The 20,869-nt window shown below is 38.8% G+C and overlaps 1 protein-coding gene across 18 annotated transcripts; it reads right to left on the reverse strand.

The window, feature by feature from the left end:
- Window positions 1-3,759: 3,759 nt before the first annotated feature.
- LOC112575364 lies at window positions 3,760-20,613 on the reverse strand. Of its 18 annotated transcripts, none has more exons than XM_025257158.1 (15): window positions 20,266-20,610; window positions 19,921-19,998; window positions 19,563-19,706; window positions 18,966-19,070; window positions 18,636-18,738; window positions 17,544-17,941; window positions 17,102-17,238; window positions 16,884-16,964; window positions 10,276-10,831; window positions 8,759-8,821; window positions 7,981-8,369; window positions 7,571-7,750; window positions 7,200-7,262; window positions 6,811-6,990; window positions 3,760-6,601 (listed from the first exon to the last, which is right to left on the reverse strand). In XM_025257158.1, the coding sequence occupies exons 3-9, from the start codon at window positions 19,663-19,665 to the stop codon at window positions 10,652-10,654; spliced, it is 1,107 nt and encodes a 368-aa protein (XP_025112943.1). In that variant the 5' UTR covers window positions 19,666-19,706; window positions 19,921-19,998; window positions 20,266-20,610; the 3' UTR covers window positions 3,760-6,601; window positions 6,811-6,990; window positions 7,200-7,262; window positions 7,571-7,750; window positions 7,981-8,369; window positions 8,759-8,821; window positions 10,276-10,651. The 18 variants fall into 18 exon arrangements, with proteins under 18 accessions (XP_025112943.1, XP_025112941.1, XP_025112940.1 ...); XM_025257156.1 differs by having other exon boundaries at window positions 7,981-8,160; window positions 8,370-8,821; XM_025257162.1 differs by lacking the exons at window positions 3,760-6,601; window positions 6,811-6,990; window positions 7,200-7,262; ... (1 more) ...; window positions 7,981-8,369; window positions 8,759-8,821 and adding exons at window positions 9,147-9,306; window positions 9,516-9,578; window positions 9,887-10,066.
- Window positions 20,614-20,869: the final 256 nt, after the last annotated feature.

The raw sequence follows: 20,869 nt of genomic DNA on the forward strand, positions 1-20,869 counted from the left end.
ACACGGGCAGACCCCTACAGGCGAATCATTCTTTATTGGAGCGAAAGAAGGCGCAATTGTCCGACCCGCGGTTTTTCTGGAAAGAGTGTAAAACGAGAGGCACTAGCGGCGGCGTGATATAGGTGTCCCTGGAGTCTGCATGATGTTTGCATTTTGGGTTTAAAGGGGTAATTTTACACTGTTTGTTCATTGTTATATATATATATATTCATAGATTGGATGTTGCACCAGCCTGGTTAATATTGTTTTGGTCAGTCTATTGATACAGTTTTAAAGTATTATTCTTATTTATTAAAAAAAAAAAGCTTTGGGATATTGTCAGTGTCTTTCACACAGACCTTATTTGGGTTTATTGTGGTTACAGACTGGAACATACAGCCATATGACCATTAACATCTAAATGCTGTGGTCTCAGTGAACAGACTGATTTTTCATGTAAAATTTGCATAGTATTGTGTGGTAAAACAGTGCATATCATTATTCCTTATGTATTTTATAACTTGGAAAAGAAACTGCCTTTTCAGATGAGTATTTGGTTGTCAGACAAGCAGTTCTTAATAGCTATCTTGAAATCCAAATCTTGAAACAACAGATGTTTCTTGTTTGAATTATAGAATAACAGAGATCAAGGAATTCATAGGTTTGGAGAACACCTGACAAAATCAGCACAGATTCACATTATTGTAATTTTTCAAAAATGCCTGAGTGCTGTTAATGGGACATCTGTAAGAGTCCAGCAATTAGAATTTTTGTGGTCTGGAGCCTTGAAATGAGATTGGCCGTTTAACAATAACCATGGCAATCCCAGTTCATCCTTTCAACCAGTGATGCCCAACCTTTCTCGGCCTGCGGGCCATATCCATTTCGGACAGCCGTGTCGCGGGCCACTTAATACAAAAATACAAAAAAAGAAAAAAAACATAGAACAGATACCATTTTTATTAGAAGCAAGTTGTACTTACCATTTATTATGTAGTAATTAGTGAGATATTTGAAGTTGTCTTGTTAAAATAAAAGTTAGAAATTGTCTTAAAATACATTTTAATCGAGGTACCCCAAGGCGATCCGTCCTGTTTTCCACAGGAAAGTGACGAAATTCAAACGCTGTTTCGGTATTTCTTCCCTGTCAAAACCCCATTGTTTTATACCTTGCTAGAAAGCCCGGAGTCTGTATTTTCAATCTCTTTAACGACTGATTCAAATATTAATCAATCAAAAGATCACTAATCCACTGTGGAATGCGGCGTCCCTCGTTCTCAAACACTGGTTTCCTCCCAAGACGAAAATCTAGAATGAAATCCATCGAAAGATTGAGAGACGCCCTTACGTAGGGATAAATACTTCTTCTTCCCCCTTTTTTTTTTTTCGTTTTTTTTTTTTTTTTTTTTTTTAAGGTTTTCTTTATTACTAACATGCCGATTTCCTTTACTGTGGGCAGAAGCTTCGCGGGCCGGACGGCACCGTGTCGCGGGCCGCATATGGCCCGGGGCCGTAGGTTGGGCATCCCTGCTTTCAACAGTTCATTTCAATTTTTCATGAGGGTAATATTGATACTATAATTGGTATAGCAGAGGAATTATTATCTTATTCTTCAATGTTTTACATAAGAAATTCTTAAATTTTCAAAACTTGTCATTTAAATGCACACTTATTCATATTTGGTATGCTTGTTAATTATGTTAGGGCGAGACAGCTCACAAAAGAGAGACTACTTTAGATCTCAATCAGTACATCCAGCAGCACCAACGCCAGACTGACTACAACCAAAAGTGATAAACAACCTTTTATGCCCACAGGTGAATGCCCTAACCACCAGAATATTGGCATCATCACGTGAGCACCCCAATGGCCAACATATTAATTGATGCTCTGCAAAGAGTGCAAAAGAAGAAAGACCTCAAACTGCAGCAATAGAAGGCGGTATCCAGGGATTGTCTCAACTAGGTGTTTTGTGAGCACAAATAATCAAAGCCATGTATATTTTCACTACACCCTTTATTGCCTATGACGTGGAATATTTTTGACAGATGTTGTGGTGAAAGAGTAGGGGTAAGGCTGTAGTGTGGGTTTGTACATCTGTTTTACTGAGAAATGACGTGGTTTCTCTCTCTAGAAATTACATCATTTACGCGGATACGTGTGGGAGCTTAAGCTCGTGTTGGCTGTGAGGCGTGATTGGTTGTGGTATGTCAGGTGGCATGACTGGCCAATGGAAAGAGGTTATGGACAGAAAGATCTAGATGCAAGCTCAGCATTTTGGGCTAGAAACTTCTAGAAAGTGACATCAGCGTCTGGGTCTTTGATTGTGATTGGTTGTGGTATGTCAGGTGGCCTGACTGGCCAATGGAACGGGGTTTAGGACAGAAAGATCTAGATGCAAGTTCAGCGTTTTGGGCTGGAAACTTCTGGGACGTGACATCAGCGTCTGGGTCTTTCGCATTCAACTTTGTGGAGTAAAGTTGACTGAAGTCGGCTCAAAGCTGTTTAAAGTCTTCACTGCAATCCTGCCTGAGAAGTGTGTCGACTTAACTGCTGATTTCAGAGGTGCGTTGACCGGCTCTATAACGGAGTGTATAGTGCTTCAGTACGGCAGCCGTTTGATGAAACCGGTAAAAGCTGCATCTGGAGAAGGCGTGATTGGCTGTGGTATGTCAGGTGGCCTGACTGGCCAATGGAACGCGGTTTTGGACAGAAAGATCTAGATGCAAGCTCAACGTTTTGGGCTAGAAACTTCTGAGAGGGAGATCAGCGTCTGTTTCTTTCGCTTGCATAAGGTGACCAGACATTTCGGGGGCGAAAGCGGGACACGTGCCGATGATGGTGTCGTCACCGTCAAAAAACGCCGAAAATAGTGATTTTTAAAGACAACCGGGACATTTGATGGACTTGCCAGAAAGCCAGAAAGCGGGACATTGGGCGTCCCGCCCGATATTCAGGCGGGACAAGAGGTCAAAAGCGGGACGACGTCTGGTCACCTTAGCTTGCAGCTTTTGTGGAGTAAAGTTGACTGAATTCGGCTCAAAGCTGCAATCCTGCCTGAGAAGTGTGTCGACTTAACTGTTGATTTCAGAGGTGCGGTGACCTGCTCTATAACGGAGTGTACAGTGCTTCAGCACCGGCAGCCGTTTGATGAAACCAGTAAAAGCTGTATCTGGTGAAGGAACGTCGGTCCCTGAGCGGTGCTGCAGTTGAATCAACGCCCAGATCTTAAGGGACGAAAAAGCCGGGGAGACACACGGCAAGACCAGAGCAAGAACGCCACGAGTGAGTGTGTTGTGCTAAGTAGTGTATTGTGTGTGTGTGATTAGATTTAAGGTTAATTGAACAGTGACTCATTAGTTATCTGGACACATTAGACGTAAGGGGAAACAATTGGGAACGGGACGACCTAGGGAACCGGCCAAGTAAGGGGGAACAACTTATTACAAAGTTACTTCATGTGTATTCTCCCTTTTTTCATTTGGTAATAATTAATAACGTTCTTTTAATGCACTAAATTGTCTTGAGTTTTCTTCCATTGGGGTTATGCGTGCTTGGGTGCTCGAGCTAACTAAAAGTTGATAATTAATAAGCAATTTAGTTTGGTAGCACGCGGTAAATGTCGACGGGATTTGGTGGGTGTATCGACGGTGTTTTGAACCGGTGACAGAAATCGTAATCAGAATCAATTGTGCTTCCATGTGTGAAACTTGCTTAAAGACACCTGAAAACAGAAAGACATGGGGAAGAAGCAGAAGCACCATAGAACTGAAACAAGACTTCTTTTAATCTGTTTTTAATCTGTAAACCTATTAACCTTCTTTAATTTACAAATCCCAATTTTCCCATATTTTATTATCTTCAGAAGCTGTACAGAAGAACAATGGGTGAATGAAGGCTTCAGATAACATCATCGAAAAAAACAGCAACAGAAAGAGTCGGGGTAGAAGCAGAGAGAACAAAACTAAATGCTAGCATATTTCAAGGAGGTGACAACTGTGTTTCTGTGCCCTGTGAATTTCCTGGAATTTACTGCAGTATTATGGCAGAATTGTGCAGCTACGTTTCCTCGTTGGAATTTGGAATGCTGAACTGCTGTATACCTTGTTTTATTCATTTTTGGAAAATCATCTTGGATTATCCAGCTTTTTGCTGCACTGTATCAACCTCTGTATACCAAACAACTTTGTGCTAATTCCCTTTCCTCGCCCCCACCCCTGCAACCAGTTCATCACCTATTTTCTGATGGAAAAAAGAGACTTACAAGAAACTGAAATTAAAAACTGTGACATCATTATTATCCTCATCTTCAATCAAGGCCAGGCACCTGAGGTAAAAATTTTTTTTTATGTTTTATGAAATAGTGCAGATTTTTGTAGTCACCTTAATTAAAAAAAACATTTGGTCTGCACATCTGTACTACACTAGTTACCCTTCCGTATTCACAAAAAAATGCACTTTCAAAAGGTCGGAAAAGTGATCCTAAAAAGAACAAAATATTTACACTCCTAATCATTCACACAATCAGGATAGAAATGTAATTACTACTTCCCAACGTGCCTGCACAATGATTCGTAACACCAAGAGGAAATAAAAATCCTTGAGTTAACACAGTAGTAAACACTTCAAAGTGTAAGCACTAATTCAACAAATGAAGACTATTTCAGTAAACAGGTAAGCATTACTATCAAACACATTTTTCTAATTTGTCTCGCATTAAACTGCACTATGTATCCAGTCCAAATCTACCGGTATGCACAAAATGTCCACAAAGCCAATTTCACTCTAGAGATGCAATAGACACATAAGCCATCCTAGCGGTAAACACAGGGCAATCAAATTCTTTAAATGTACTAGCATTGAACAGTATTGAGTACCGCAAGGCAAAATTCATATGTTGTATCCAGTTTTCTCTTCCCACCTATGTTCCGAATTCTAGTTAAAAACGACCTTTTAAACGATTATTATTAATTCAATCTCTAAAGACTGAGGTTTTTTAAATCTATCGTCGTAGGAGATATTAGCATATGTAAATGTAGTAGGGGTTCGCTCAGAGTGAATATTAGTTCGCTATCGCTTTCGACTTATGCCAGAGTGAAATGTACTTTTACTCACTGATTATTATTTGCCATCTTTTTTCCTGTCTCTCTCTGAAAGCTCCAGTTATGTCCTTGTTGTACTGTAATTGACGGTTACGTGGGTCCTGCGCGCAATGGCTCTCTATCTTGTTCATGCATTCATCTTGCATGCGCCCACACACCTAATTACAACAGATTCAATAATGAAGTTTCAATTCTAATGACAAGAATATAATTAACAACACTGTTAACAGTCAACAACACTGAAGTCAGGGCTGTTTAGTTAACAACTAGTGGACTAGGCTTTTAACCAGTCTCCAGGAAGGGGAGATGAAGCCTTTTCGGCAGCTTGATATTGAAGCACGGTTTGGTGGCAAATTTTATGTACTTGCAGATGGAGGTCTTGAAGAATCTCCACTGGAAGTGTTGATGTCAGACTTGCCGTTAACGAGAAGAATGCTTTGTTTTCCTCCTTTTTTCATATTCTTCTTCCCTCTCTTTGATGGGGCAGAATCACTCCTCTCTGGCTCTGGCTATTCTGGGTTTTGCTGCAAATAATTAAAGACTACCCAGGCATGCTGTTTTCATTTTCTGCATGCTTCAACTATTTACAAAATTGGTTCCTCTATGACGTTAGAGCCTTAGTTACTGGCTTTATGAGGGTTTCTGATAAAGAAATTCAGAATAATCACCAATAATAATAATAAGAAAAATAATAATGTCGGACTTGCGCATTCTTTACAGGTCCCTACTACGAAATATGGTGTTCAATATTTCTTGCCTCCTGAAATGATGCCAGTAGTGTAGTTAAAAACGGCCTTAAAAAGAATATTCTTCATAAATTCCATATACATATATATAGTTCTCGAACACACCACACATGTTACAACTGCTGATGAATACCGTGTTTATTATGGTTATATAAATACTTCCCCCCTATATATTGCTAATAAATACACATTGTAAAAATAAACATTGTGGAAATATACACACCTGGGAGAAGGTTAAAAGAGCATACCCTCGTGCATCATGATGATGATGATGATGATTATGGTTGATTTATTTTGGTGATGATGATGAACGAAGATTCATGATTGTCACGACCTGACGTCGGACTTGCGCATTCTTTACAGGTCCCTACTACGAAATATGGTGTTCAATATTTCTTGCCTCCTGAAATGATGCCAGTAGTGTAGTTAAAAACGGCCTTAAAAATAATATTCTTTATAAATTCCATATACATATATATAGTTCTCGAACACACCACACATGTTACAACTGCTGATGAATACCGTGTTTATTATAGTTATATAAATACTTCCCCCCTATATATTGCTAATAAATACACATTGTAAAAATAAACATTGTGGAAATATACACACCTGGAAGGACTCTTCCTCTGGGTGATGAGGATCGACGAGGCTTTGGAGTGGTCCTGTCGCGTTCTGCAACAAGCAGGGGCAGACAAGCCGTCAGAATGTGTGTGTCGATAAATTCTTTACAGGTCCCTACTGCGAAATATGGTGTTCAATATTTCTTGCCTCCTGAAATGATGCCAGTAGTGTAGTTAAAAACGGCCTTAAAAAGAATATTCTTCATAAATTCCATATACATATATATAGGTCTCGAACACACCACACATGTTACAACTGCTGATGAATACCGTGTTTATTATAGTTATATAAATACTTCCCCCCTATGTATTGCTAATAAATACACATTGTAAAAATAAACATTGTGGAAATATACACACCTGGAAGGAGGTTAAAAGAGCATACCCTCGTGCATCATGATGATGATGATGATGATTATGGTTGATTTATTTTGGTGATGATGATGAACGAAGATTCATGATTGTCAAAACCTGACGTCAGACTTGCGCATTCTTTACAGGTCCCTACTACGAAATATAGTGTTCAATATTTCTTGCCTCCTGAAATGATGCCAGTAGTGTAGTTAAAAACGGCCTTAAAAAGAATATTCTTCATAAATTCCATATACATATATATAGTTCTCGAACACACCACACATGTTACAACTGCTCATGAATACCGTGTTTATTATAGTTATATAAATACTTCCCCCCTATATATTGCTAATAAATACACATTGTAAAAATAAACATTGTGGAAATATACACACCTGGAAGGACTCTTCCTCTGGGTGATGAGGCTCGACGAGGCTTTGGAGTGGTCCTGTCGCGTTCTGCAACAAGCAGGGGCAGACAAGCCGTCAGAATGTGTGTGTCGATAAATTCTTTACAGGTCCCTACTGCGAAATATGGTGTTCAATATTTCTTGCCTCCTGAAATGATGCCAGCAGTGTAGTTAAAAACGGCCTTAAAAAGAATATTCTTCATAAATTCCATATACATATATATAGGTCTCGAACACACCACACATGTTACAACTGCTGATGAATACCGTGTTTATTATAGTTATATAAATACTTCCCCCCTATGTATTGCTAATAAATACACATTGTAAAAATAAACATTGTGGAAATATACACACCTGGGAGGAGGTTAAAAGAGCATACCCTCGTGCATCATGACGATGATGATGATGATTATGGTTGATTTATTTTGGTGATGATGATGAACGAAGATTCATGATTGTCACGACCTGACGTCGGACTTGCGCATTCTTTACAGGTCCCTACTACGAAATATGGTGTTCAATATTTCTTGCCTCCTGAAATGATGCCAGTAGTGTAGTTAAAAACGGCCTTAAAAAGAATATTCTTCTGAGGCCAATATCCAGTAGTGTAGTAAAAACGGCCTTAAAAAGAATAGGTCTCGAACACACCACACATGTTACAACTGCTGATGAATACCGTGTTTATTATAGTTATAAATACTTCCCCCCTATGTATTGCTAATAAATACACATTGTAAAAATAAACATTGTGGAAATATACACACCTGGGAGGAGGTTAAAAGAGCATACCCTCGTGCATCATGACGATGATGATGATGATTATGGTTGATTTATTTTGGTGATGATGATGAACGAAGATTCATGATTGTCACGACCTGACGTCGGACTTGCGCATTCTTTACAGGTCCCTACTACGAAATATGGTGTTCAATATTTCTTGCCTCCTGAAATGATGCCAGTAGTGTAGTTAAAAACGGCCTTAAAAAGAATATTCTTTATAAATTATATATACATATATATAGTTCTCGAACACACCACACATGTTACAACTGCTGATGAATACCGTGTTTATTATAGTTATATAAATACTTCCCCCCTATATATTGCTAATAAATACACATTGTAAAAATAAACATTGTGGAAATATACACACCTGGGAGGAGGTTAAAAGAGCATACCCTCGTGCATCATGATGATGATGATGATGATTATGGTTGATTTATTTTGGTGATGATGATGAACGAAGATTCATGATTGTCACGACCTGACGTCGGACTTGCGCATTCTTTACAGGTCCCTACTACGAAATATAGTGTTCAATATTTCTTGCCTCCTGAAATGATGCCAGTAGTGTAGTTAAAAACGGCCTTAAAAAGAATATTCTTCATAAATTCCATATACATATATATAGTTCTCGAACACACCACACATGTTACAACTGCTGATGAATACCGTGTTTATTATAGTTATATAAATACTTCCCCCCTATATATTGCTAATAAATACACATTGTAAAAATAAACATTGTGGAAATATACACACCTGGAAGGACTCTTCCTCTGGGTGATGAGGATCGACGAGGCTTTGGAGTGGTCCTGTCGCGTTCTGCAACAAGCAGGGGCAGACAAGCCGTCAGAATGTGTGTGTCGATAAATTCTTTACAGGTCCCTACTGCGAAATATGGTGTTCAATATTTCTTGCCTCGTGAAATGATGCCAGTAGTGTAGTTAAAAACGGCCTTAAAAAGAATATTCTTCATAAATTCCATATACATATATATAGGTCTCGAACACACCACACATGTTACAACTGCTGATGAATACCGTGTTTATTATAGTTATATAAATACTTCCCCTATGTATTGCTAATAAATACACATTGTAAAAATAAACATTGTGGAAATATACACACCTGGGAGGAGGTTAAAGAGCATACCCTCGTGCATCATGACGATGATGATGATGATTATGGTTGATTTATTTTGGTGATGATGATGAACGAAGATTCATGATTGTCACGACCTGACGTCGGACTTGCGCATTCTTTACAGGTCCCTACTACGAAATATGGTGTTCAATATTTCTTGCCTCCTGAAATGATGCCAGTAGTGTAGTTAAAAACGGCCTTAAAAAGAATATTCTTCATAAATTCCATATACATATATATAGTTCTCGAACACACCACACATGTTACAACTGCTGATGAATACCGTGTTTATTATAGTTATATAAATACTTCCCCCCTATATATTGCTAATAAATACACATTGTAAAAATAAACATTGTGGAAATATACACACCTGGAAGGACTCTTCCTCTGGGTGATGAGGCTCGACGAGGCTTTGGAGTGGTCCTGTCGCGTTCTGCAACAAGCAGGGGCAGACAAGCCGTCAGAATGTGTGTGTCGATAAATTCTTTACAGGTCCCTACTGCGAAATATGGTGTTCAATATTTCTTGCCTCGTGAAATGATGCCAGTAGTGTAGTTAAAAACGGCCTTAAAAAGAATATTCTTCATAAATTCCATATACATATATATAGGTCTCGAACACACCACACATGTTACAACTGCTGATGAATACCGTGTTTATTATAGTTATATAAATACTTCCCCCCTATGTATTGCTAATAAATACACATTGTAAAAATAAACATTGTGGAAATATACACACCTGGGAGGAGGTTAAAAGAGCATACCCTCGTGCATCATGATGATGATGATGATGATTATGGTTGATTTATTTTGGTGATGATGATGAACGAAGATTCATGATTGTCACGACCTGACGTCGGACTTGCGCATTCTTTACAGGTCCCTACTACGAAATATGGTGTTCAATATTTCTTGCCTCCTGAAATGATGCCAGTAGTGTAGTTAAAAACGGCCTTAAAAAGAATATTCTTCATAAATTCCATATACATATATATAGTTCTCGAACACACCACACATGTTACAACTGCTGATGAATACCGTGTTTATTATAGTTATATAAATACTTCCCCCCTATATATTGCTAATAAATACACATTGTAAAAATAAACATTGTAGAAATATACACACCTGGAAGGACTCTTCCTCTGTGTGATGAGGCTCGACGAGGCTCGTGAGTGGTCGTGTCGCGTTCTGCAACAAGCAGGGGCAGACAAGCCGTCAGAATGTGTGTGTCGATAAATGAGATGTAATTAGATGCCACTTAAAGACGCTCGTTTATCAACATTTTCTTTGTTTGTTTGATTCTTTCTTTCCTTTATTTTTTGGTTCATTTGGAAACTGCAACGAATATGGGGAGCTGCTCACAGACTTCTGCTTGTTCAATGGCCTATTTTTAGATTGACTGTCGGAGGCACAGTTTTTCCACACAAAACCATCCACAAGACCACCTGGATTTCACTACATGGACAGGGCTGTTTGGTTAACAAGTAGTGGACTAGGCTTTTTACGGGTTTACTGTGCCTTCCCGAAAACCTATGGCCGACAGTTCGGTCTGTCTGGCCAGTTCCTCGCGGACAGCCACCCCGAGGTAGTGCGTCCTCTGAAACTCTTCCTCAAGCAGCTGTCGCTGCTCATCCCGGAGTGTTGTCTGTGTCCCCCCTGGAATTGGGTCTTCTGGGTTTTGCTGCAAATAATTTTAAAAAGACTTAATTAATATGTCTATGCATGAACTATTACAAAGTCTACCACTGTTCTGTGGCAGTAGTTATGTATAAATAAAAAATTTCTTGAGGCAGCACATCTGTCAGGCTTGCCATATGTAAGAAAGACCTTTCATTGCTCATTATTTTCATTTGCTCCCTCCTCCTCCTCTTGGACGGTGAATTACTCTCATCTGAGTCTGGAGATCATTAAAAAAAAAGCCTCATTTCATGATCTATTCATTTGCAACCTCCTCGTCTTCATTGAAGAATCACTCCCTCCCTGGGTTTTCCTGCAAATAATTAAAAAAAAGAGTCAATGTGTCTAGGTTCGCATGGAGGGGGAGACGCAGTAGCTAAATATTCTGCCACCACTCTGTGGCATACACTATGTACTAAAAGATGCAGATCTCCCTGTAAATAATTTTCAGGAAGCACACGAGTTAGACCTGCTATTAGGAGGAAGAAGGCCTAATTGTTTCTAGCTCTAGACATCTCTCCTCTTCCTCCTCCTCCTAGGTGGAGAGTCATTCTCATCGGGTTTTTCCTGCAAATAATTAAAAAAAGACTTAATCTGTCTACGCATGGTTTACCTTTTCTGCTGGCTCTATTCCGAACCAGCTGAACATGGGTCCTGGGGAGGGGCCTTTTTCTCTCTTGGATGAGAATCAAAATCAATATAAATCAGAGTTTTCTCAGGTAAACAGTAACATTGTCACACTTTCAGAGTACAAAATAAGACTAACAAAGTAAAACTGTCACAAAGAAAGCAAAAGCAACATTAAAGGCTTTTCCTGAGCAAACAGTACTCCCAAGCATGCAAAGTAAACACAGCTGTCAGGTTTCATAGCTTTTTTTTTCCCCAGGCTGTACATAAAATTAGAAGCAACATGAAGGAAGTTCCTTTCCCCATTTAGTGTGCCATCTCCATTTCCTCCCACGTTTTGCCATCCTGACAGCATATCAAGAAAAAAGTCACTTCAAAATTATAAAATATTAGATCGGATCGGAAACATTTAAGAATTTAAAGGCAGCCAAAGAACCACATATGCATTAAACCAAATGCAGTGACTACATTTCTATGCAAGCCATTACCTTTGAAGATAGCATTCTGCTTTTAACAGCAAACCCTTCATCCCTGTAAAATGTGTAACTATACTCTCTCTAGTATAACTTCACTTTGTAAACTATTGTGAAGGAAAAAGGTTGGCGCAAGCTTTTTACAGCAATTCCAAAAACAAAAATTAGTTTGTCGATGCTCTTCCTTAAATATTTTTTGTCAGCTGAACAGGATTCATGAACAGATCATTGTGTGATCATTGATGTTCATTCATATTTTTCTCCTCCTTCCTACACCACTAACACTTAAATTTTTTTATATTATTATTTGATTGTTCAATTTGTATTGGTGGATATATGCACACCCACATATTTTGTCAGGTAAGGTGACCTGTGCAGGACCCAAAAAATGCGAGGTACCCACTTCTGTACAAAGGAGTGAAATTTTCACCACTTGTGAACAAGTTGTGTGTTCAAGTAGAGGAAACTTAAATGTATGAATGCTTTTACTTTTAATGTAACAAAATTGCTCTTCCTGTGTCTTTGTAAAAATTGCATTTTTCTTCAAATTTTTTTGAAGATGTTTCCATTTGCCCAAAACAATTTTTTTTGGGCAAGATTTATTTTCTTCATCAAATAAAGTATCACTGTATTGTAAACTTTGGGGTTTATTATAAAAGTTAATAAATAAAAAAAAATGTTTATATCAGTGATTTTGTGTGCTCTTTTGTGTGCATGTATGTGTCCGCGAGAGGGAGAATCAAAATCAATATAAATCAGAGTTTTCTACATGTAAACAATAACATTGTCCCACTTTCAGCACTCTTTGCTTTTCTTTAAAAAAAAAGGGGGGGGGGGCAGAATTGGCTACAAACAGTATGGCTGGGGCATGCTGATTACTCTGCTATTGTGTAAAGCAAGAAATGTTTGGGTTTTTCCCTTGCTCATACATAGTTGTCCTAGCGCCGTATACTAACATCTTTTTGTTAACAATGGTGGCTGACCTATGTATATCATGTGACTAATTTCTATTTTTTAAAATTTTATTTACTTTAATGCATATACAATGAGCAATTATACTAAACAGTAACTTTGCTAACCCTGAGCAAACAGTACTCCCAAGCATGCAAAGTAAACACAGCCATCAGGTTTATAGTTTTTTCCCCCAGGCTGTACATAAAATTAGAAGTAACATGAAGTACCTTTCCCCATTTAGCATGCCATCTCCATTTCCTCCCATGTTTTGCCATCCTGACGGCATATCAAGAAAAAAGTCACTTCAAAATTATAAAATATTACATCAGAAACATTTAAGAATTTAAAGGCAGCCAAAGAACCACATATGCATTAAACCAAACGCAGTGATTACATTTCTAGTTTGAAGATAACATTCTGCTTTTAACACCAAACTTTTCATCCCATGAGAAACAGACTGGCTCAGCCGACGAAGGGAAGGTTGAAAAGGGGAAGTTTCATCCACCAGGCGAGGATCCTTGAACGAAAACACCAAGATATCTTGGAACACGACCCCAGAGAGATCCCCCTGTGCCAGACAAACCCAGCATGGAATGAAACTGCTTTCCCCCTGATTCACTGCAGCATCCCTGGTGTCGGCAAGAAAGACTCCCAAGACGCTGTGAAGAAGTCCTGTACTATGGAGTATATCCACAACAACTTCCCACAAGATCAGTGGACTCACGTGTTCACTGACGGGTCAGCTGAACAAGCCGTGAAGAATGGTGGCGCCGGAGTCTACATTCGGTACCCAGGAGGAAGAGAAGACCGTCTTTCCCTCGCAACCAGACTCTACTCCACCAACTTCAAGGCTGAAGCAGTTGCCATTCAGACCGGTGCAACCCACGTTGAAAACAGTCCAGACACCTCCAACAACGTCGTCTTCTTTACGGATGCACTGTCTGTCCTGCAGGCCTTACAGACTGCCAGAGACAAGAAATTGAACAACCTGTCCACTGCTCTTTCCTCCTTATGCGGAGTCTGCACAGTCGTATTACAGTGGATTCCCTCCCACTGTGGAGTTTTTGGCAACGAAGCCGCAGACACTCTTGCCAAGGAAGGATCCACAAAAGAGCAGCAAGACAGGTCCACCACCTATAGTGAAGTCAAAACCATCATCAAGGCCAAACAGCACAACAAGTGGCTGCAGCAGCACCCACGTTTCAACCGAAACGACCCATACTACCTGCTTACAAGGGCTGAGCAGGTCATTATTTTCAGGCTGAGGACAGGCCACAACCGTCTCAATCACCATCTATACAACAAGCTCCGGATCGGCCAGACAGACCAGTGCCCGTGCCAGACAGGCAGTCAGACAACAGCACATCTACTGCAAGAATGCCCCATGCACGAAGAACTCAGGCACCGCATTTGGACTGATGAGACGCCAGTATCGAGGAAGCTACACGGCAACCTGGAGGACCTGCGGCGCACAGCATCATTTGTGCAGGAGGCAGGCGTGTCCATTTGAGTGAACGACGAAGAAGAAGAAGAAGATCCCTGTAAAATGTGTAACTATACTCTCTCCAGTATAACTTCACTTTATAAACTATTGTGAAGGAAAAAGGTTGGTGCAAGCTTTTTACAGCAATGAAGAGGTTAAGATATAAGTGGGCTGGACAGACTTTGTTAGGGTTATTAGGTCAGACTATAAACTTCAGGGGTGGGGAGCATTTTTTCCTCCAAGCTCAGGGTAAACAATCTTTCCATCCCAAAATCCTTTTTGTACACACATTTCACAGCCATAATAGCTGGAATGACCTTTCACTTGCTTTACAAACGCACGAGTAGGTGTATCACAGATAAAACAAGAAATTAATCTGTACACACTGAGGGATACCTTCTAGTTCCACTGGCCCCTGCTGTAATTCTGTCATATCCCTTACGAGGTCTTGTAAAAACATATTAACATCTTCGGGTTTTCTATCCCCAAGTACAAGCCAATTACAAAAGGGTCAGTTTCTACAGGACTATATATTTTCCCCAGAATAGGCCAAAACTGATTACATGAGGAATGAAAGAGTGGCAGACCATTGATATTTACTTGTATAATAGGTTTCAGAATTTGTGGTTATTATATTTTTCAGAAATAATACTCCACAAAAAAACTGGATGGGAAGAAGAGAAAGTATCCATCAGAAACAAAGATGCACATGCACACACACACATTGGATGATAACACTCCATATACTTGGTGTTTTCTTTTTTATTTGCTGGTTCAATCTTCAACAAAAAATGAATTTTTATCATATTGTGCTCTGCAAACTGGTGACCAGACTACAGTGAAGAAATAAGAAAAATTAAATACTTCAGGTAGCGAAGATTGTAAAAAATAAACTTAAAGAATTGTGCTCTTGGATAATTAAGAGAGGAAGACCATAAAATTAACAACAGTATGAAGGAAAGGAGAGAAGCATAATTAATCGAGAAAAGTTGTTTGATGGTTGATGACTAAGACTAAAAATGATATGGGACAACTGATGCATGTTGAGGACTGCTGACAATGTTGATCTACAGTATCTTGGTGTGAACAAAGTGGATAAACGGCATCAGATTCTGCCGAAATCCATTACTTTTCAACATGAAAGTCTTTACATGTAATTTGTAACAACTTGTCTTCACTTCATCACAATTAAAAATAGTGGAGTATAAAAATAAAAATTAAGATCAAGTATGTATGCCAATCCTTGTATCATAGGCATCAGTGAGGTAGTATAATTATTGCAATCTTTTCATAAAAACAAAATTCTACTTAGCTCTTAACAGTCATTTTTGTCATAGTCTGTTGCAGACAGGGCAAGCTTTAATTGTTATTCATCAGTCCTCATATGCAAGAAGCCCCAATTGGACTATCGTCACGATAGTGCATGTAAATTTTGATGCAGGGGCCCCTTTTTGCAGAACCATGTCGTACAATAGCTGGCTTTTGGGAGTCCCCGTATCCTAATTTTCATCTGCTATCCTGATAATAGTCCAGTTGGGGTTTCCTGCATACAAAAGTTCTGGTGTATAGGAAATGCACACTATATTCATGTACTTCAAGGTAGTGAAATACATATGCATGAATGAAAAATTGTTTGCACGCTGATTTAACCTCAGTTTGTATGTGTGCGAGTCTGTAGGTGTAGTTACACTCTATTATTCAAGAGACTGGTGAAAAATATTGTACGATGCAGAGGATGTAAGGAATACATTATATATTCAACTAAAAATAAAATGGTGAGACATAAGGTGTCTGCCACTACAGGCTGGCAAGGAGTGGGATTAGTATAAACATAGCACATACATCAAGAAATCCAATTATTGCTTATGTTAAGGACAGCAATATAAATGAGCAGCAGAAATAAAACCATAAATCTCTGATAGAAACTGAAAAGGACAAGAATTGGAAAAGAAGAAGACTGTGAAAGGAGAAAAGATTTTAAGCTGCAGACTTTATTTTTTTAAAGTTTGCAAATTGTGCAATTCAGAAAAAAATAAGTAAAAAGCCAGAATACTGAATAAAAATATGACTTGTGGAAAGACAGTAAATCATACCATTAAAAAAAATACTTTACAGTTGTCAATATTTCCTGATGGTGCAGATGCTAACTTCTCCCCACCAGGATGTCAATTCTACTTTGACTAGAATTTTAAAACACGCCATATCTCTACTTAACATTTCAAGGATTCTTTAAAAGAAATTTTGTTAAGCATAAAAATTATCATAAACACTGCTCCTAAATCAAAACTTTTCCTTTTGAAACAGTTTATCTCAAATTGTAATGATCTGGAAAATACAAAGAACTTCATGTAACATCGTCTGAGGTGGATGAATATCCAAAAGCATGTCCAGGTAGTGAAACGTTCTACTGGAACTGCTCTTTTTGAATGAAGCACGTGACTGAACATATGCTACAGCAGCATCCAACTGTGTGTTGCCTCACTGCAGATCACACCAGAAAACACACTGATGAAACGCACCTTAGCCCACTGGCCACTGCTCCAGTGAAAAACATCTCCCTGGAAGATGATGTGTCGATCTTCTTGGCTTGGCTGAAACACCTGTAATGAAATGTCACTATGAAATTGAAAATCAACTGAATTGTTTGTCTTAAGAGCACACTGTAAACAGCTCGTTCCTGCTAAATAATGTTTAGTTCAAAAAATGATTCTGAATAAACAGAAATGAAATTTCTTACTAGACATTTTTGAGGAAATACAAGTCTATCTTCAAGTTCTTTCACTTCACGATCAAAGGATCGTAATGTCTGCAGAGATGATGATGGCACCAATGGCAGATTTTCTTGACTGTGTCTGCTGCCACAATTAATGCTGCCTGCAAGAAAGCAATGAACAGATCCTGGTTAACAATGCTTCTGTAAAGCATCTTTAACAGCTACGTCAAAGTAGAATATGACTACAGTTATGCAAGAGTGCTTATTTTCAAAAGAAAAGATTTGCAAGTCTATTGTATACATTTACTACCCGTATTTTAAAAAGAAATGTTTAATTTTCAACAAAAGATAGTCTCTGAGGGAAAAAAAAACTGTAGCAGAAGGGAGACAACCCATCCACACTTACCTTGCATGTCGTGATACCTCAAACAATATGTATTATATGACTTAAAAACTGCCTTTATACCTTTAGATGAGCTGTCAGAAGAAGATGATGCCAAGCCGCCTCTTCCAGAACATCCACTGCTGCTGGAAATCTTGGTGTGGGAGGACAGTGATGTCAGGCTCTGGACATCTAATATTACCTTCATCAAATTTGGCAATAAGGTGCTTGTTGGAATTTGCCCGAAAGGGAAAGGAGCATAGGGTGCAGTCATGTCATAATCTGCAGACAGCTCCTCCTCCTCCTCCTCACAGTAATCACAGATGCCTTCAGGAAAGACATGAGGGTCTTGCTGGCCAACAGCTTCCCATGCAATGCTCTCATAGATAGAGTCCGCTTTTTTCCATGGAGAATGCTCTAAGCCGACAGTCTGAACTTGTCGAGGTCGCTGGAGGTGAAGCAGTAGGCTAGCCCCACTCTTCCTGAAGACAAGACATGGTAAATTCATTCAGCTACTTTATTTTATTATTTATCATAATAAGATGGGATTAAATTTCATGAGATTTACCTCCAACTATTTTTTTTACAATTTATACTAAACACAGCAGGATCATCTGTATGAGGAAATCATGAACATAATCACTGTTATAATTTAAACAAAGATAAACCAAATCTTAACAATTGTAAAAATAATTATGAGCAACATTTGCTCACTCAGATGATTTTGCTACATTTAGTCTCGGGATATGCATAGAAAGACAAAACAACCTAAGAAATCAGGCAACAAAATATTCCAATTTTTTGATGGAAGTGACTATACAGAGTCTACAGAAAAGATTTGTTATCTATTATCTGGGTTGCTAACCTTTATGTTAGGAAATCTGCACAAAACTACTGTTTTGTTACGCAAAAAGTTGTATTAGTATAAAATAGTCTGAAAAAACTAATTTGCTAATCGAAAATGCAAATTCAAACCAGAAATAAAATGAACACTCACTTGACTAGTTTTGCGACACTGGCAACAGTTGACCTGGACACATTCTGATTGTTGACCTTTACAATGAAGTCTCAGTTTTGGGAAGGTTCTAGAGTTATTGGAGGAAAATAGTAGAGAGAGTCTTGGCAATAAAATTAAAATTAAAATTCAAGGTAAAATTAGAATCATTTTTCTATTACCTGCATGCTGTCAGTGGTGTGTGCACCATCAAGGTAGTAACACCTGGTTTACGAACTGTCTGATCTGTCTGATTACAACCAGGCCAACTACACTGGGACAGACCTGCCAAACAAAAAATTTAAAAACCCTTATTTTATCATTATGTAAATGCATCATGCATGCAAGAAGCTACCCATTAAAATAAATAACTCTTACATGTCAGTTCCTTTGCAATTGACAATGTTTTTGTTTAACCTCCCCACCATCCTATCCCACACAGTGAAGAATGTATGGTAAAGCAAGATGTTTGCAAATATGAGGATGCACACATGCATGCAAACACATCTTACCAGTTATCATCTCTCTCGTAAGCTGATGTTTGTTTAAACGAGGAATGTTGGAGATAGATGTCACTTGTGGTTGGTTTTTCAAGTGGTATATCTGACCTCTGAGACCTGAGCCAAAAGAAATTAATCAACTACATGACTCAGAATTTCTAATGGCTACTGTCCTTAACTGTGAAATACTCAAGGTACTTTTCTTAAAGAGGTAAAACAGGATTTTGTCATTTATGTCAGTTTCATTAGTATTACCCTATATATTAACAGTGTGTGTATGTAAACTTGTTGATTATTGCAGCAGAGACACAATTAAAAAGAAACACATGACTCTGGAAATAATTATGATTTCTGGATGATTAATCCTGTACCTCTCCCTGTTATATGAGTTAAGACTAAAAATAATAGGCATTACTGTAGACTTTACACGACCTCAAATCCTCAAATTTCCCAAGCCACTTTGGGTTGTGGGGGAAGGGAGATAATTTCCAAGGTGGAGAAAGGATCGAATTCCTGTAGTAACTGCTGATTTGTTCAGATGGAAAGAAACTTCTATTTTTCACATATGGGTGCACACCTAAGGAGACAGCCAAGAAAAGAGCTCATTACCTGGATTTCTGCTGTTCAGCCACACCTGGCAAAGATGAACAGCTAATCCTGCATTAAACACCTGTCTGTCCCCAGCGATCCCTAGCGTCAACTTGTAAGCCATCAGATCTTCTGCAGTTAAGGTTCAGCCACGTATAAGGGACACTTTAACACAGCACATGCAAGGAAAACATGTTAGATGATGTAACAGTTCAGTAACGCAGACCTTTGATATGATGCCAGGCAATTTGTTAGTTCCTTGTCTCACTGGTGCCTTCACTACTGATGGTACACTATCATACTTCTAATATGCATCAACAAAAGACCACTATGCAAAATTAAGTTTTGTCAGGTAAGGGTGCAAATATGAACAACATACCCCAATCTCCTGAGAGCGCTTCAGGATCACATCTAGAGCCAAGTCAGTCTGTGGCACTGTAATACCTGTGATTCCAGCCTGTTGCAGAATTATCACATAAAGTACATATTATATTTATTTGCCCTATTCAAAACCAAAATTAAAACAAGACAAAAACAAAAATACAAGAGCTACCCTTTTTGACTACAAATAAAAGTTAAAAATATGCAAGCTCAACAGATTTAAAGCCTACACTCAAGCCTCAAAGCAAACATTTTAACAAGCAATAGCAGTTTTATTTTTAAAAGTAAATAAAGTTAATATGTTTTAAGATGGAGATAGCCTGATAGGTATTCTCTACAATACCTTGGATTGCTTACTAGCACTCAACTTAAAGATTCCAGCCTTATGCCATACTATCTCCTCCAGTGTACTTCCCAATAAAGCCTTTCATATATTTGTTCTTGAAAAAGTGGATGTAGTTCTTCTTGAGGTTGGCATTGGCGGTCAGTACGACAGCACCAATGTAGTCCGCAGACCAGTGGTTTGTGGTATTGCATCGCTGGACCTTGATCACACAAACTTAAACGTACCACAGGGGGAAAGAATAGTATAGGCATGTGCTATCGATCGCCCATCTAAGGATCCGGAAGAGCCATGAGATAGAGCGGCCATCATTGCAACAGTGAAGTCACCACAGTAGAGGCAGCCATATTGGCGGAAGGGAGGTCACATCCGGTACGACAGTGCATGTAGTGTGAGCGCGTGCACAAGTTCGACTTTCTTGGGACCATCTGTGCTTCTAACTATTCTCTAGGTTTGTGTTTCACGGGTGGGGAGAATGCCTAGACGTATATTGTGGGTGTACGCATGTGCTGCAGAAGTTGAAAAGAATTTAAAGCACTACCGAAGAACTTGTGAGGGAATCGAATACCCCTCTCCCATTCCCCGAATCCCGAAGACTTAAAAT

This window comes from Pomacea canaliculata, linkage group LG11, assembly GCF_003073045.1.
Source record: "Pomacea canaliculata isolate SZHN2017 linkage group LG11, ASM307304v1, whole genome shotgun sequence".
Classification (NCBI taxonomy): domain Eukaryota; kingdom Metazoa; phylum Mollusca; class Gastropoda; order Architaenioglossa; family Ampullariidae; genus Pomacea; species Pomacea canaliculata.

Excerpts from the sequence above, each read along its gene's own strand:
- LOC112575364 (XM_025257158.1), bottom strand. The coding sequence starts at position 19,665 with ATGGCTTACAAGTTGACGCTAGGGATCGCTGGGGACAGACAGGTGTTT. Across the intron at positions 17,239-17,543 it reads TTCTGACAGCTCATCTAAAG|GCAGCATTAATTGTGGCAGC; the intron begins GTATAAAGGCAG and ends GCTTTCTTGCAG. Across the intron at positions 10,832-16,883 it reads GCAGTGGCCAGTGGGCTAAG|CAAAACCCAGAAGACCCAAT; the intron begins GTGCGTTTCATC and ends AATTATTTGCAG.